Source organism: Ambystoma mexicanum, chromosome 1p, assembly GCF_040938575.1.
Source record: "Ambystoma mexicanum isolate Mex_15411 chromosome 1p, UKY_AmexF1_1, whole genome shotgun sequence".
NCBI classification, from domain to species: Eukaryota; Metazoa; Chordata; class Amphibia; order Caudata; family Ambystomatidae; genus Ambystoma; species Ambystoma mexicanum.
In genome coordinates this window covers 241,173,796-241,191,891 of record NC_090921.1, presented here as the reverse complement: position 1 = coordinate 241,191,891, position 18,096 = coordinate 241,173,796, and the positions used below count along the sequence as shown (strand labels likewise).

The 18,096-nt window shown below is 43.9% G+C and overlaps 1 protein-coding gene across 1 annotated transcript in view; it reads left to right on the top strand.

The window, feature by feature from the left end:
• The window catches only part of LOC138568611 (polyunsaturated fatty acid lipoxygenase ALOX15B-like), a 419,375-nt gene that overhangs the window by 103,654 nt on the left and 297,625 nt on the right, over positions 1 to 18,096 (top strand). Inside the window, exons 3-4 of the mRNA XM_069646447.1 lie at positions 3,697 to 3,781; positions 4,884 to 5,006. Coding sequence (XP_069502548.1) covers positions 3,697 to 3,781; positions 4,884 to 5,006 — 208 coding nt within the window. The remainder of the gene's footprint in view (positions 1 to 3,696; positions 3,782 to 4,883; positions 5,007 to 18,096) is intronic.

The window sequence follows — 18,096 nt, the reverse complement described above, 5'->3', positions numbered from 1 at the left end:
AAGCAGTTGGTTAATTTTTAAGGATGTGGTGGCGCAGTTATAGTCAGCCAACCAACCCAGGGTTCTGCCTTTATTGTGCATTGGGGTTGTGACCCTTTGTCTGAGACCAAGTTGGGAGACTGTATTTTCAATAGATAGGGCATTTGCGTACTTGCGACCACCGAGGCCTAGGTTGAAGTCCCCAAGCAGGATGATTTGAGATCCTAATTTGGTGTTGTTTGTCAGGAGGTCAGAAATATGTTCCTTGAATGAGGAGATGTGTCCTGGCAGCCAATAGATAAGGTGCATGCGAATTGTTTGTGATGCTGAAAGTGGGATCTTAACTGTCAGCAGTTCAGAAGACGCTGGCCGACGGGATAGCTCTGAAGCCTAGAGATGTTTTAGCAATGACGGCTACTCCGCCTCCTTTGCCTGTTTCCCTTTTGTTCCTTATTATTGAGTAGCCATCTGGGATGGCAAGGGAAAGAGCCAGGCCTGCTGCCTGGTGCAGCCAGGTTTCGGTGATAGCCAAGAAGTGTAGGTCGTTGGAGGAGATAAGGTAGGCAATGTCAAGCATGTGGGCGACTAGCGAGTGTTGATGAGAGCGCCTCTAGTCGTGGGGCGTTCAGCTATGCTGGGAGGTGCTTTTAAGGTTTTATCTGTATTGGGGTTTAGACTGGCTGGAGGCCAGTTGGGAGATGAGTGATGAAGGCGTTTTCTGTTGAGAGCCCTACAAAGAGGGAGCCGGGAGCAGAGTCTCAGGTTTCTGTCTTTCACTGGGCATGGATTCCAGGATGTCGGGGTGAGGCAAATCGGCGAATCCATTCTATAGGGCTAAGCAGTAGGTTGGCCGCACAAGCCGGTCTAAGGTCTTCACGACCCATAGTCACAGTGTAGGTGTGAGGAGGTTGTGGTGGCGCTGGTGGTTGCGATCTGGGAAGGAAGTAGGATGGTGTGCTAGAGTTAAGTAATGGTAGGAACGTTGCCATGGTTAGAGTGGTTCTGTAGAAGGCTGCCATGAACGCACTGTAACGTGCACTAGGTGTCTTGCGAAGTGTCAGAGCACTCAAATAATTCACTTTAATGCACTGAGCACATTCACTGGGGGCACAGTAGGCTACTTCAGTACAGTACAGTTCAATGCAATGGGCAGGTTTACTAAGGCACAATAGGCTAGTTCAATTCAATACAGTTCAATGCAATGGGCAGGTTCACTAAAGCAGAATAGGCTAGTTCAGTTCAGTGCACTTCTGTGCAGTGGGCAAGTTAGCTAAGGCACAGTAGGCAAGATCAGTTCAGTATAAATCACGTCAATGCAATGAGCATGTTCACTGTGGACACAGTAGGCTGGTTCAATTCAATACAGTTCAATGCAATGGGCAGGTTCACTAAAGCAGAATAGGCTAGTTCAGTGCACTTCTATGCAGTGGGCAAGTTAGCTAAGGCACAGTAGGCTAGTTCAGTTCAATACAGTTCAATGCCATAAGCTAGTTAACTAAGCAGAACAGTGGTCTAATTCTCTTCAGTAGGGACAGCCCCTAGGAGGCCTAATGCTAGACTGGTGCGAAGGGTAATTGGGTTAGAGATAGTGGCAGGCATATTACTATAGTTCAATAAGTTCAGGGTAGCACTTGAGGCATGCAGAAGATAAAGTCCTTTAAGCCGCTTCAGGATTTTGAAAAACTGCAAAGGGATACTATAGGGAGAATGGCTGTAACTTGGTCACTTTCCTCGCCAATGTCACTGTGACCAAGAGGGCAGTTTACCAGGAAGACAAGGTCCCAGAAAGCCATAAACTCAGAGGTTTTTCGCATAAGAGATTCCAAGACAAAATCGAATTCCCTCTATAAGAAAGTATCCTGACCAGCTTGCAAATCCAAGAAATTGTCAGTCCCGTAACCGGTCAGAATCTGATATAGAAATATTTAACCTTTCCACCAACTCAGTTTTCTGCTCTGCATTATTTTGAAGAAGTCCTGGAGAGGTCTGGTACCGAAAACCCAGGAAGTTGCTGTCTCAAGGACTGAACGCTAGTCAAAAACACAAAGGATACATACAGGTTGTCGTGAAGGTGACATCACGTGTACTGTAGAGAGGAACTCAACAGGAAACCAGGAAGAGAACCTAAAAATCCAATAAGGATTCCACACCTTCTTCAGGAATAACACTGTATTCTGTACTGGAGCGGAAATGAAAACTGTCAAACACAAACAAGACCACTTGTTGGTTCTGTATCTCCTTTTTATACTTTCTTTTCACATGGGAGACCATGGGCTTCTGGGGAAAGGAGAGGAAAGGAAGCGTACCGCTGAGGAGGTGCAGTAGGAAGTTTTACTTTGATGTGGGTGGAGAAGGAAAGTGTGGAGACACAGATGACCTGAGGTTCTTAGCCTCACCAGTGGGGGTAGGAGGAGGGCCAAGGGAGGCAGGGCAAAGAGTGAGGGGAAAGGATGGTGAAGGTGTGCCAATGAGGAGGATCTCTCTTTTGCTGGCATTCAGACAAAGATCATTGGCGGCACACCAATCTTGAATGGCATTTAGGCAACAGAGATGAGAGAGGGAGAGGAGGTGGCCGAGGGCAGCCTGAAAATGAGTTGAGTGTTGTCAGCGTAGCACTGGAAATTTGAGCAGAAAATGGCAATGCAGTGGGCGAGAGTTGCCAGGTATTGGTTGAAAAGCCATGGCGAGAGGTTAGGCCCCTGGGGAACACCACAGGTAGAGAGGAAGACAGATGATAGGAAGGACCCAAGTTGTACCTGGGAGGGTCGATTTTAGAGGAAAGAGGTCAGCCAGGCCAGAGCCTGATACCCAGGGTGTCACAGAGACGGTTGAGCAGGATGGTATGGTTGACCGTGTCAAAGGCAGAAGAGAGACCTAGGAGAATGAGGACAGAGGGAATGCTAGAGTCAAGGTTGCAGAGCAGATCTTTACGGTTGTTCAGGAGAGCAGTTTACGTGTTTCTGGCAGCTCTGAAGCCAGACTGGTGGTCATGGAGACAGCCAACCGAATTGGAATGAAGGTTAAGCTGAGAGATGGCCAGAAGACTGCAGCAGGGTTGGCCAGCTCCTTGCAGATTTTAAAGAGTTTGGTTGAGTTGTTAGATGCTGCAGAGAGACGGACTCAGCCTCAGTAATGTACTCAGGCTGGACTCAGCCTCAGTAATGTACTCAGGCAGACAGTTAAAGTGAGGATGTCGGTGGGCGGAGGGTGCTTTTCGAGACCGAAGGTGCCACTAGTAAATGTGTCCCTGTGTGGGTCAGGTAACCTCATCTTGCGCAAAGCAGGCTCCTTGTCTGTATTTATTTTGCAATGTGGAGTTCAGTGTAAAAACTGGGATATAAAGGTAATGCCAAATACTTATCCCACAAGGTTAGACTGGGTGGAATGCTAACGCTAGATGGGGGCTATTCCCATTGCTGGTAAATGTACATTTTGCCTCTTTTATTATTAAACATGAGCTGCGCTGAGTACATCCACGACTGAATAGCAGAAGACCGTCTATTCAGACAGTGAACTTCATCCATGGTAGAAACGTTTCGCAACGCTAGGTGCCGTGGAGTTCTGACCAATAGTGCTGCCCCACAGCTAGTTCCCCCTACCGATCCATAATGAGAGCTACCCCTTGCGGACCGGGTTGCACGCTTTCATTAAAGTATCTTTCCATATTCTGTTTTTCCTTTTACCTTTGTAAATGTCACAGTCTCTTTTTTTGTGCAGGGGAGCTGATTTCTGCAATCCCACCTAACACCATACTCCTGAAGCAGCGAGAGCTTGAGCTGAAACAGAAGCAAGAGATCTACAGGTGAGGAGTCCTGGTGTGGGTTACACCACGTTCATTTCCATTACACCGGAAGCCTACTCCCGGAAGTCAGTAAAGGAAACATCACCGTGCAAGCAGTTGAATGTGTCACACGTAGACCTCCTTCTCCTTCGCAGTACAAGGAGATATGTGCGTGTCTGTGTGTAGAGGCGTGGGGCAGGCTGTCTATTGGGTTTGTGCTGGGTTATGACTGAGGGTGTGCTCACTGATATGCAGTGAAATAGCTCCCAAGTGCTCGACAATCCGCATCTCTCCAGATATTTTGGACTAAGAATACCATGAGTCTTCAACATTGACCATACTGCTAGGGCAGATGGGAAATGCATTCCTAAACATCTGAAGAGCCATAGGTTGCAGACCCCAGAGAGGCTGGGTGGTGGCCGGGTCTAGGGACGCACTTAGGGGCATTTGTGGAAGTTGATGGAAGTTTCTCCTTGTATTCACTTTCAGTTAAGTTTCTTGCAAGAACAAGGCCCTCTGAGGTCAAACCCGCTTATGAGAAGGATAAGCAGATGCACGTTCAATCAAACACATCAGCGTGCAGGATAATTCTGTACCAGATCAATCAAACCAAGATGGGGCTGTTGCTAGGAGCACAATGTTTGGAACTAAAACCAGTGCTCTTAAAGGAAGTAATAAGCACATGTTAACAACTTCTCAAAACAATGTGTAGGCAATTGCAGCCCTCCTTGCCATAGTGGCATTCTTTTGGCACTAAAAAATACTGAACGTGGAAAGGTTTCAAATCCCTAAACCTAGGATTAGATGGCAGCCCTCCAAATGAGGATACTCTACTAATCAAGTAGAGGAACCAGACTAGAACTCAATATTAATCTAATTCCTTAGGCGGGGATAGGTTGAAGGAAATATTACACATAGCTACAATGAAGCTGAAAATCCATAAGCAAGTTATCTTCTGTATTGTTGCCTCATTTGTGATTGATTGCTATCAAGTTGCGAACATAAGTAGTGGAGGCATTTGATTGAACTCTCCCCCCGTGTGATGTTGCTTTTTTTTTGTATAATTTTCCCCTACCATGTGTCCAATGACCTCACTCACATTTGTCTTCTCTTTTAATACTAGGTGGAAGGTATACCACCCAGACTTTCCCAGGTGCCTTGATGTGGCCAACAGCCTGGAATTAGACTCTAACAGCAAATATTCCCTCACCAAAACAGTCAATTTCGTCAATAACATTAGTGGTCCGTAAGTATCTTGAACTTTTACTACAATGAATAGACCCCACCAGTATGAGAAACCTCATTTTTTAGATGGCTAAGTTGATCTGTCGAGAAAAAGACAATTCTTCAAAGTAAGTACTTGACAATATTGTTCTTTTACATTTCCAATTCGCACCAACTGAGATGAGTGAAGTAAGCATGGTTGTTAATTAAATGAAGAAATAGGTTACTTTGTGCTATCACAGAACTAAATAAGGAATATGTTACCTGTAACTATACTTCCCCATCATTGATATCTTTCAGAGATTTGCGTTCTTAGGATACTTCCCTGTTGTCAGTTGGGGGGCCCTCAGAATGCATTTTGCCACAGAAATTACACAGGAAGAGGCTTTCCATCTCAATAAGATTCAATTAACCCTTCACAGAGATATGTGGGTTTCCATCTCAATAAGGTTAATTTTACCCTTCCCATAGATGTGTGGCTTTCCACCTCATTAAGGGTCAGTTTACCCCTCCCAGAAGTGCACCTAGCATATGCACGTCCACAGTGGGCCGTCTTCAGATTTTGTAACAAGCAGTACAGAGTATTAAAACATCTATCCTGGGGAAGGGCAGGCGCATGTGAACCTATGAAACGTCACAGGAAGAGGCTTTCCATCTCATTAAGGTTCATTTTACCCCTCCCATAGCTGTGTGGCTTTACAACTCATTAATATTCATTTTACCCTTCCCAGAGATATGTGGGTTTCCATTTCATTAAGGCTCATTTTACCCCTCCCATAGATGTATGGCTTTCCACCTCATTAAGGTTCATTTTACCCCTGCCAGAGATGTGCGGCTTTTCCTCTCATTAAGGTTAATTGTACCCCTCCCAGAGATGTGTGGCTTTCCATCAGTTTAGGTTAATTTTACCCCTCCCAGAGATGTGTGGCTTTGCATCTCATTAAGGTTCATTTTACCCCTCCCAGGATATATGGCTTTCCATCTCATTAAGGTTCATTTTGCCCCTCCCAGAGATGTGTGGCTTTCCATGTCATTAAGGTTCATTTTTTTACCCCTCCCAGAGATATGTGACTTTCCATCTCCTTATGGTTCATTTCACCCCTCCCATAGATGTGTGGCTGTCCATGTCATTAAGGTTCATTTTTTTACCCCTCCCAGAGATATGTGGCTTTCCATCTCATTAAGGTTAATTTTACCCTTCCCATAGATGTGTGGCTTTCCATCTCATTAAGGTTAATTTTACCCCTCCCAGAGATGTGTGGCTTTGCATTTCACTAAGGTTCATTTTACCCCTCCCAGAGATGTGCAGCTTTCCATCTCATTAAGGTTAATTTTACCCCTCCCAGAGATGTGTGGCTTTCCACCCCATTAAGGTTCATTTTACCACTCCCAGAGATGTGTGGCTTTGCATCTCATTAAGTTTAATTTTACCCCTCCCATCGATATGTGGCTTTCCATCTCATTAAGGTTCATTTTACCCCTCCCAGAGATGTGTGACTTTGCATCTGATTAAGGTTCATTTTACCCCTCCCAGAGATATGTGGCTTTCCTTCTCATTAAGGTTCATTTTTCCGCTCCCAGAGATATGTGGCTTTCCATCTCATTATGGTTCTTTTCACCCCTCCCATAGATGTGTAGCTTTCCACCTCATTAAGGTTCAGTTTACCCCTCCCAGAAGTGCATTTAACTTAAGCACGTCCACAGTGGGCTGTCTTCAGATTTTGTAACAAGCAGCACAGAGTATTAAAACATCTATCCTGGGGTGGGGCGGGCGCATGTGAACCTATGAAACTTCACAGGAAGAGGATTTCCATCTGATTAAGGTTCATTTTACCCCTCCAATAGATGTGTGGCTTTACAACTCATTAAGGTTAATTTTACCTCTCCCAGAGATGTGTGGCTTTCCATCTCACTAAGGTTAATTTTACCCTTCCCAGAGATATGTGGGTTTCCATCTCATTAAGGCTCATTTTTCCCCTCCGAGAGATGTGTGGCTTTGTATCTCATTAAGGTTAATTTTACCTTTCCCAGATGAGTGTGGCTTTCCATCTCACTAAGGTTAATTTTACCCTTCCCATAGATGTGTGGCTTTCCATCTAATTAAGGTTAATTGTACCCCTCCCAGAGATGTGTGGCTTTCTATCAGTTTAGATTAATTTTACCCCTCCCAGAGATGTGTGGCTTTGCATCTCATTAAGGTTCATTTTACCCCTCCCAGGATATATGGCTTTCCATCTCATTAAGGTTCATTTTGCCCCTCCCAGAGATGTGTGGCTTTCCATGTCATTAAGGTTCATTTTTTTACCCCTCCCAGAGATATGTGACTTTCCATCTCCTTATGGTTCATTTCACCCCTCCCAGAAATGTGTGGCTTTGCATCTCATTAAGGTTCATTTTACCCCTCCAAGGATATATGGCTTTCCATCTCATTAAGGTTAATTTTACCCTTCCCATAGATGTGTGGCTTTCCATCTCATTAAGGTTAATTTTACCCCTCCCAGAGATGTGTGGCTTTGCATTTCACTAAGGTTCATTTTACCCCTCCCAGAGATGTGCAGCTTTCCATCTCATTAAGGTTAATTTTACCCCTCCCAGAGATGTGTGGCTTTCCACCCCATTAAGGATCATTTTACCACTCCCAGAGATGTGTGGCTTTGAATCTCATTAAGTTTAATTTTACCCCTCCCATCGATATGTGGCTTTCCATCTCATTAAGGTTCATTTTACCCCTCCCAGAGATGTGTGACTTTGCATCTGATTAAGGTTCATTTTACCCCTCCCAGAGATATGTGGCTTTCCTTCTCATTAAGGTTCATTTTTCCGCTCCCAGAGATATGTGGCTTTCCATCTCATTATGGTTCTTTTCACCCCTCCCATAGATGTGTAGCTTTCCACCTCATTAAGGTTCAGTTTACCCCTCCCAGAAGTGCATTTAACTTAAGCACGTCCACAGTGGGCTGTCTTCAGATTTTGTAACAAGCAGCACAGAGTATTAAAACATCTATCCTGGGGTGGGGCGGGCGCATGTGAACCTATGAAACTTCACAGGAAGAGGATTTCCATCTGATTAAGGTTAATTTTACCCCTCCAATAGATGTGTGGCTTTACAACTCATTAAGGTTAATTTTACCCTTCCCATATATGTGTGGCTTTCCATCTAATTAAGGTTCATTTTACCCCTCCCAGAGATGTGTGGCTTTCCATCTCATTAAGGTTCATTTTACCGCTCCCAGAGATGTGCAGCTTTTCATCTCATTAAGGTTAATTTTACCCCTCCCAGAGATGTGTGGCTTTCCATCTCATTAAGGTTCATTTTACTCCTCCGAGATATGTGTGGCTTTGCATCTCATTAAGGTTAATTTTACCCCTCCCAGAGATATGTGGCTTTCTATCTCATTAAGGTTCATTTTACCCCTCCCAGAGATGTGTGGCTTTCCATGTCATTAAGGTTAATTTTACCCCTCCCAGAGATATGTGGCTTTCCATCTCATTATGGTTCATTTCACCCCTCCCATAGATGTGTGGCTTTCCGCCTCATTAAGGTTCAGTTTACCGTTCCCAGAGGTGCATCTAGCTTAAGCACGTCCACAGTGGGCCGTCTTCAGATTTTGTAACAAGCAGTACAGAAAATCAAAACATCTTTCCTGGGGAGGGGCGGATGCATGTGAACCTATGAAACTTCACAGGAAGAGGCTTTCCATCTCATTAAGGTTCATTTTACCCCTCCCATAGATATGTGGCTTTCCATCTCATTAAGATTCATTTTACCCCTCCAGAGATATGTGGCTTTCCATCTCATTAGATTTCATTTTACCCCTCCCAGAGGTGTGTGGCTTTGCATCTCATTAAGGTTAATTTTACCACTCCCAGAGATATGTGACTTTCTTAATGAGATGCATTTAACTTAAGCACGTCCACAGTGGGCTGTCTTCAGATTTTGTAACAAGCAGCACAGAGTATTAAAACATCTATCCTGGGGTGGGGCGGGCGCATGTGAACCTATGAAACTTCACAGGAAGAGGATTTCCATCTGATTAAGGTTAATTTTACCCCTCCAATAGATGTGTGGCTTTACAACTCATTAAGGTTAATTTTACCTCTCCCAGAGATGTGTGGCTTTGCATCTCATTAAGATTCATTTTACCCCTCCAGAGATATGTGGGTTTCCAACTCATTAATGTTCATTTTACCCCTCCCAGAGATGTGCAGCTTTCCATATCATTAAGGTTAATTTTACCCCTCGATGTGTGGCTTTCCATCTCATTCAGTTTCATTTTACCCCTCCCAGAGGTGTGTGGCTTTGCATCTCATTAAGGTTAATGTTACCCCTCCCAGACATATGTGGCTTTGCATCTCATTAAGGTGCATTTTACCCCTCCCAGAGATATGTGGCTTTCCATCTCATGAAGGTTCATTTTACCCCTCCCAGAGATGTGTGGCTTTCCATCTCATTAAGATTAATTTTACCCCTCCCAGAGATATGTGACTTTCCATCTCATTATGGTTCATTTCACCCCTCCGATAGATGTGTGGCTTTCCACATCGTTAAGGTTCAGTTCACCCCTGCCAGAGGTGCATCTAGCTTAAGCACGTCCACAGTGGGCTATCTTCAGATTTTGTAACAAGCAGTACAGAGTATTAAAACATCTATCCTGGGGAGGGGCGGGCGCATGTGAACCTATGAAACTTCACAGGAAGAGGTTTTCCATCTCATTAAGGTTCATTTTACCCCTCCCAAAGATGTGTGGCTTTACAATTTAGAAATATTAATTTTACCCTTCCCAGAGATATGTGGGTTTTCATCACATTAAGGCTCATTTTACCCCTCCCATAGATGTGTGGCTTTCCACCTCATTAAGGTTCATTTTACCCCTCCGAGAGATATGTGGATTTGCATCTCATTAAGGTTCATTTTACCCCTCCCAGAGATGTTTGGCTTTGCATCTCATTAAGGTTAATGTTACCCGTGCCATAGATGTATGGCTTTCCATCTCATTAAGGTTCATTTTACCCCTCCCAGAGATGTGCAGCTTTTCCTCTCATTAAGGTTAATTTTACCCCTCCCAGAGATGTGCGGCTTTCCATCAGTTTAAGGTTCATTTTACCCCTCCCAGATATGTGTAGCTTTGCATCTCATTAAGGTTCATTTTACCCCTCCCAGGATACATGGCTTTCCATCTCATTAAGGTTCATTTTGCCCCTCCCAGAGATGTGTGGCTTTCCATGTCATTAAGGTTCATTTGTTTAACCCTCCCAGAGATGTGTGGCTTTCCATCTCCCTATGGTTCATTTCACCCCTCCCATAGATGTGTGGCTTTCCACCTCATTAAGGTTCAGTTTACCCCTGCCAGAGGTGCATCTAGCTTAAGCACGTCCACAGTGGGCCATCTTCAGATTTTGTAACAAGCAGTACAGAGTATTAAAACATCTATCCTGGGGAGGGGCGGGCGCATGTGAACCTATGAAACTTCACAGGAAGAGGTTTTCCATCTCATTAAGGTTCATTTTACCCCTCACAAAGATGTGTGGCTTTACAACTTAGAAAGATTAATTTTACCCTTCCCAGAGATATGTGGGTTTTCATCACATTAAGATTCATTTTACCCCTCCAGAGATATGTGGGTTTCCAACTCATTAATGTTCATTTTACCCCTCCCAGAGATGTGCAGCTTTCCATATCATTAAGGTTAATTTTACCCCTCGATGTGTGGCTTTCCATCACATTCAGTTTCATTTTACCCCTCCCAGAGGTGTGTGGCTTTGCATCTCATTAAGGTTAATGTTACCCCTCCCAGAGATATGTGGCTTTGCATCTCATTAAGGTGCATTTTACCCCTCCCAGAGATATGTGGCTTTCCATCTCATTAAGGTTCATTTTACCCTTCCCATAGATGTGTGGCTTTCCATCTCATTAAAGTTAATTTTACCCCTCCCAGAGATGTGTGGCTTTGCATTTCACTAAGGTTCATTTTACCCCTCCCAGAGATGTGCAGCTTTCCATCTCATTAAGGTTAATTTTACCCCTCCCAGAGATGTGTGGCTTTCCACCCCATTAAGGATCATTTTACCACTCCCAGAGATGTGTGGCTTTGAATCTCATTAAGTTTAATTTTACCCCTCCCATCGATATGTGGCTTTCCATCTCATTAAGGTTCATTTTACCCCTCCCAGAGATGTGTGACTTTGCATCTGATTAAGGTTCATTTTACCCCTCCCAGAGATATGTGGCTTTCCTTCTCATTAAGGTTCATTTTTCCGCTCCCAGAGATATGTGGCTTTCCATCTCATTATGGTTCTTTTCACCCCTCCCATAGATGTGTAGCTTTCCACCTCATTAAGGTTCAGTTTACCCCTCCCAGAAGTGCATTTAACTTAAGCACGTCCACAGTGGGCTGTCTTCAGATTTTGTAACAAGCAGCACAGAGTATTAAAACATCTATCCTGGGGTGGGGCGGGCGCATGTGAACCTATGAAACTTCACAGGAAGAGGATTTCCATCTGATTAAGGTTCATTTTACCCCTCCAATAGATGTGTGGCTTTACAACTCATTAAGGTTAATTTTACCTCTCCCAGAGATGTGTGGCTTTCCATCTCACTAAGGTTAATTTTACCCTTCCCAGAGATATGTGGGTTTCCATCTCATTAAGGCTCATTTTTCCCCTCCGAGAGATGTGTGGCTTTGTATCTCATTAAGGTTAATTTTACCTTTCCCAGATGAGTGTGGCTTTCCATCTCACTAAGGTTAATTTTACCCTTCCCATATATGTGTGGCTTTCCATCTAATTAAGGTTCATTTTACCGCTCCCAGAGATGTGCAGCTTTTCATCTCATTAAGGTTAATTTTACCCCTCCCAGAGATGTGTGGCTTTCCATCTCATTAAGGTTCATTTTACTCCTCCGAGATATGTGTGGCTTTGCATCTCATTAAGGTTAATTTTACCCCTCCCAGAGATATGTGGCTTTCTATCTCATTAAAGTTCATTTTACCCCTCCCAGAGATGTGTGGCTTTCCATGTCATTAAGGTTCATTTTACCCCTCCCAGAGATATGTGGCTTTCCATCTCATTATGGTTCATTTCACCCCTCCCATAGATGTGTGGCTTTCCGCCTCATTAAGGTTCAGTTTACCGTTCCCAGAGGTGCATCTAGCTTAAGCACGTCCACAGTGGGCCGTCTTCAGATTTTGTAACAAGCAGTACAGAAAATCAAAACATCTTTCCTGGGGAGGGGCGGATGCATGTGAACCTATGAAACTTCACAGGAAGAGGCTTTCCATCTCATTAAGGTTCATTTTACCCCTCCCATAGATATGTGGCTTTCCATCTCATTAAGATTCATTTTACCCCTCCAGAGATATGTGGCTTTCCATCTCATTAGATTTCATTTTACCCCTCCCAGAGGTGTGTGGCTTTGCATCTCATTAAGGTTAATTTTACCACTCCCAGAGATATGTGACTTTCTTAATGAGATGCATTTAACTTAAGCACGTCCACAGTGGGCTGTCTTCAGATTTTGTAACAAGCAGCACAGAGTATTAAAACATCTATCCTGGGGTGGGGCGGGCGCATGTGAACCTATGAAACTTCACAGGAAGAGGATTTCCATCTGATTAAGGTTAATTTTACCCCTCCAATAGATGTGTGGCTTTACAACTCATTAAGGTTAATTTTACCTCTCCCAGAGATGTGTGGCTTTGCATCTCATTAAGATTCATTTTACCCCTCCAGAGATATGTGGGTTTCCAACTCATTAATGTTCATTTTACCCCTCCCAGAGATGTGCAGCTTTCCATATCATTAAGGTTAATTTTACCCCTCGATGTGTGGCTTTCCATCTCATTCAGTTTCATTTTACCCCTCCCAGAGGTGTGTGGCTTTGCATCTCATTAAGGTTAATGTTACCCCTCCCAGACATATGTGGCTTTGCATCTCATTAAGGTGCATTTTACCCCTCCCAGAGATATGTGGCTTTCCATCTCATGAAGGTTCATTTTACCCCTCCCAGAGATGTGTGGCTTTCCATCTCATTAAGATTAATTTTACCCCTCCCAGAGATATGTGACTTTCCATCTCATTATGGTTCATTTCACCCCTCCGATAGATGTGTGGCTTTCCACATCGTTAAGGTTCAGTTCACCCCTGCCAGAGATGCATCTAGCTTAAGCACGTCCACAGTGGGCTATCTTCAGATTTTGTAACAAGCAGTACAGAGTATTAAAACATCTATCCTGGGGAGGGGCGGGCGCATGTGAACCTATGAAACTTCACAGGAAGAGGTTTTCCATCTCATTAAGGTTCATTTTACCCCTCCCAAAGATGTGTGGCTTTACAATTTAGAAATATTAATTTTACCCTTCCCAGAGATATGTGGGTTTTCATCACATTAAGGCTCATTTTACCCCTCCCATAGATGTGTGGCTTTCCACCTCATTAAGGTTCATTTTACCCCTCCGAGAGATATGTGGATTTGCATCTCATTAAGGTTCATTTTACCCCTCCCAGAGATGTTTGGCTTTGCATCTCATTAAGGTTAATGTTACCCGTGCCATAGATGTATGGCTTTCCATCTCATTAAGGTTCATTTTACCCCTCCCAGAGATGTGCAGCTTTTCCTCTCATTAAGGTTAATTTTACCCCTCCCAGAGATGTGCGGCTTTCCATCAGTTTAAGGTTCATTTTACCCCTCCCAGATATGTGTAGCTTTGCATCTCATTAAGGTTCATTTTACCCCTCCCAGGATACATGGCTTTCCATCTCATTAAGGTTCATTTTGCCCCTCCCAGAGATGTGTGGCTTTCCATGTAATTAAGGTTCATTTGTTTAACCCTCCCAGAGATGTGTGGCTTTCCATCTCCTTATGGTTCATTTCACCCCTCCCATAGATGTGTGGCTTTCCACCTCATTAAGGTTCAGTTTACCCCTGCCAGAGGTGCATCTAGCTTAAGCACGTCCACAGTGGGCCATCTTCAGATTTTGTAACAAGCAGTACAGAGTATTAAAACATCTATCCTGGGGAGGGGCGGGCGCATGTGAACCTATGAAACTTCACAGGAAGAGGTTTTCCATCTCATTAAGGCTCATTTTACCCCTCACAAAGATGTGTGGCTTTACAACTTAGAAAGATTAATTTTACCCTTCCCAGAGATATGTGGGTTTTCATCACATTAAGATTCATTTTACCCCTCCAGAGATATGTGGGTTTCCAACTCATTAATGTTCATTTTACCCCTCCCAGAGATGTGCAGCTTTCCATATCATTAAGGTTAATTTTACCCCTCGATGTGTGGCTTTCCATCTCATTCAGTTTCATTTTACCCCTCCCAGAGGTGTGTGGCTTTGCATCTCATTAAGGTTAATGTTACCCCTCCCAGAGATATGTGGCTTTGCATCTCATTAAGGTGCATTTTACCCCTCCCAGAGATATGTGGCTTTCCATCTCATTAAGGTTCATTTTACCCCTCCCAGAGATGTGTGGCTTTCCATCTCATTAAGATTAATTTTACCCCTCCCAGAGATATGTGACTTTCCATCTCATTATGGTTCATTTCACCCCTCCGATAGATGTGCGGCTTTCCACATCGTTAAGGTTCAGTCCACCGCTGCCAGAGGTGCATCTAGCTTAAGCACGTCCACAGTGGGCCATCTTCAGATTTTGTAACAAGCAGTACAGAGTATTAAAACATCTATCCTGGGGAGGGGCGGGCGCATGTGAACCTATGAAACTTCACAGGAAGAGGTTTTCCATCTCATTAAGGTTCAGTTTACCCCTCCCAAAGATGTGTGGCTTTACAACTTAGAAATATTAATTTTACCCTTCCCAGAGATATGTGGGTTTTCATCACATTAAGGCTCATTTTACCCCTCCCATAGATGTGTGGCTTTGCATCTCATTAAGGTTAATGTTACCCTTGCCATAGATGTATGGCTTTCCATCTCATTAAGGTTCATTTTACCCCTCCCAGAGATGTGCAGCTTTTCATCTCATTAAGGTTAATTTTACCCCTCCCAGAGATGTGTGGCTTTCCATCAGTTTAAGGTTCATTTTACCCCTCCCAGAGATGTGTAGCTTTGCATCTCATTAAGGTTCATTTTACCCCTCCCAGGATACATGGCTTTCCATCTCATTAAGGTTCATTTTGCCCCTCCCAGAGATGTGTGGCTTTCCATGTCATTAAGGTTCATTTGTTTAACCCTCCCAGAGATGTGTGGCTTTCCATCTCCTTATGGTTCATTTCACCCCTCCCATAGATGTGTGGCTTTCCACCTCATTAAGGTTCAGTTTACCCATCCCAGAGGAGCATCTAGCATAGGCACGTCAACGGTGGGCCATCTTGAGATTTTGTAACAAATAGCACAGAGCATCAAATCAACTATCTGGGGAGGGGCGGGCACATGTGAAACTATGAAACTTCACAGGAAGAGGCTTTCCATCTCATTAAGGTTAATTTTACCCTTCCCATAGATTTGTGGCTTTGCATCTCATTAAGGTTCATTTTACCCCTCCCAGAGATGTGTGGCTTTGCATCTCATTAAGGTTCATTTTACCCCTCCCAGAGATGTGTGGCTTTGCATCTCATTAAGGTTAATTTTACCCCTCCCAGAGATGTGTGGCTTTCCATCTCATTAAGGTTCATTTTACCCCTCCCAGATATGTGCGGCTTTGCATCTCATTAAGTTTAATTTTACCCCTCCCAGAGATATGTGGCTTTCCATCTCATTTAGGTTCATTTTACCCCTCCCAGATATATGTGGCTTTGCATCTCATTAAGGTTCATTTTACCCCTCCCAGAGATGTGTGACTTTGCATCTGATTAAGGTTCCTTATACCCCTCCCAGAGATATGTGGCTTTCCATCTCATTAAGGTTCATTTTTCCGCTCCCAGAGATATGTGGCTTTCCATCTCATTATGGTTCTTTTCACCCCTCCCATAGATGTGTAGCTTTCCACCTCATTAAGGTTCAGTTTACCCCTCCCAGAAGGGCATTTAGCGTAAGCACGTCCACAGTGGGCCGTCTTCAGATTTTGTAACAAGCAGCACAGAGTATTAAAACATCTATCCTGGGGTGGGGCGGGCGCATGTGAACCTATGAAACTTCACAGGAAGAGGATTTCCATCTGATTAAGGTTCACTTTACCCCTCCAATAGATGTGTGGCTTTACAACTCATTAAGGTTAATTTTACCTCTCCCAGAGATGTGTGGCTTTCCATCTCACTAAGGTTAATTTTACCCTTCCCAGAGATATGTGGGTTTCCATCTCATTAAGGCTCATTTTTCCCCTCCGAGAGATGTGTGGCTTTGTATCTCATTAAGGTTCATTTTACCCCTCCCAGAGATATGTGACTTTCCATCTCATTATGGTTCATTTCACCCCTCCGATAGATGTGCGGCTTTCCACATCGTTAAGGTTCAGTCCACCGCTGCCAGAGGTGCATCTAGCTTAAGCACGTCCACAGTGGGCCATCTTCAGATTTTGTAACAAGCAGTACAGAGTATTAAAACATCTATCCTGGGGAGGGGCGGGCGCATGTGAACCTATGAAACTTCACAGGAAGAGGTTTTCCATCTCATTAAGGTTCAGTTTACCCCTCCCAAAGATGTGTGGCTTTACAACTTAGAAATATTAATTTTACCCTTCCCAGAGATATGTGGGTTTTCATCACATTAAGGCTCATTTTACCCCTCCCATAGATGTGTGGCTTTGCATCTCATTAAGGTTAATGTTACCCTTGCCATAGATGTATGGCTTTCCATCTCATTAAGGTTCATTTTACCCCTCCCAGAGATGTGCAGCTTTTCATCTCATTAAGGTTAATTTTACCCCTCCCAGAGATGTGTGGCTTTCCATCAGTTTAAGGTTCATTTTACCCCTCCCAGAGATGTGTAGCTTTGCATCTCATTAAGGTTCATTTTACCCCTCCCAGGATACATGGCTTTCCATCTCATTAAGGTTCATTTTGCCCCTCCCAGAGATGTGTGGCTTTCCATGTCATTAAGGTTCATTTGTTTAACCCTCCCAGAGATGTGTGGCTTTCCATCTCCTTATGGTTCATTTCACCCCTCCCATAGATGTGTGGCTTTCCACCTCATTAAGGTTCAGTTTACCCATCCCAGAGGAGCATCTAGCATAGGCACGTCAACGGTGGGCCATCTTGAGATTTTGTAACAAATAGCACAGAGCATCAAATCAACTATCTGGGGAGGGGCGGGCACATGTGAAACTATGAAACTTCACAGGAAGAGGCTTTCCATCTCATTAAGGTTAATTTTACCCTTCCCATAGATTTGTGGCTTTGCATCTCATTAAGGTTCATTTTACCCCTCCCAGAGATGTGTGGCTTTGCATCTCATTAAGGTTCATTTTACCCCTCCCAGAGATGTGTGGCTTTGCATCTCATTAAGGTTAATTTTACCCCTCCCAGAGATGTGTGGCTTTCCATCTCATTAAGGTTCATTTTACCCCTCCCAGATATGTGCGGCTTTGCATCTCATTAAGTTTAATTTTACCCCTCCCAGAGATATGTGGCTTTCCATCTCATTTAGGTTCATTTTACCCCTCCCAGATATATGTGGCTTTGCATCTCATTAAGGTTCATTTTACCCCTCCCAGAGATGTGTGACTTTGCATCTGATTAAGGTTCCTTATACCCCTCCCAGAGATATGTGGCTTTCCATCTCATTAAGGTTCATTTTTCCGCTCCCAGAGATATGTGGCTTTCCATCTCATTATGGTTCTTTTCACCCCTCCCATAGATGTGTAGCTTTCCACCTCATTAAGGTTCAGTTTACCCCTCCCAGAAGGGCATTTAGCGTAAGCACGTCCACAGTGGGCCGTCTTCAGATTTTGTAACAAGCAGCACAGAGTATTAAAACATCTATCCTGGGGTGGGGCGGGCGCATGTGAACCTATGAAACTTCACAGGAAGAGGATTTCCATCTGATTAAGGTTCACTTTACCCCTCCAATAGATGTGTGGCTTTACAACTCATTAAGGTTAATTTTACCTCTCCCAGAGATGTGTGGCTTTCCATCTCACTAAGGTTAATTTTACCCTTCCCAGAGATATGTGGGTTTCCATCTCATTAAGGCTCATTTTTCCCCTCCGAGAGATG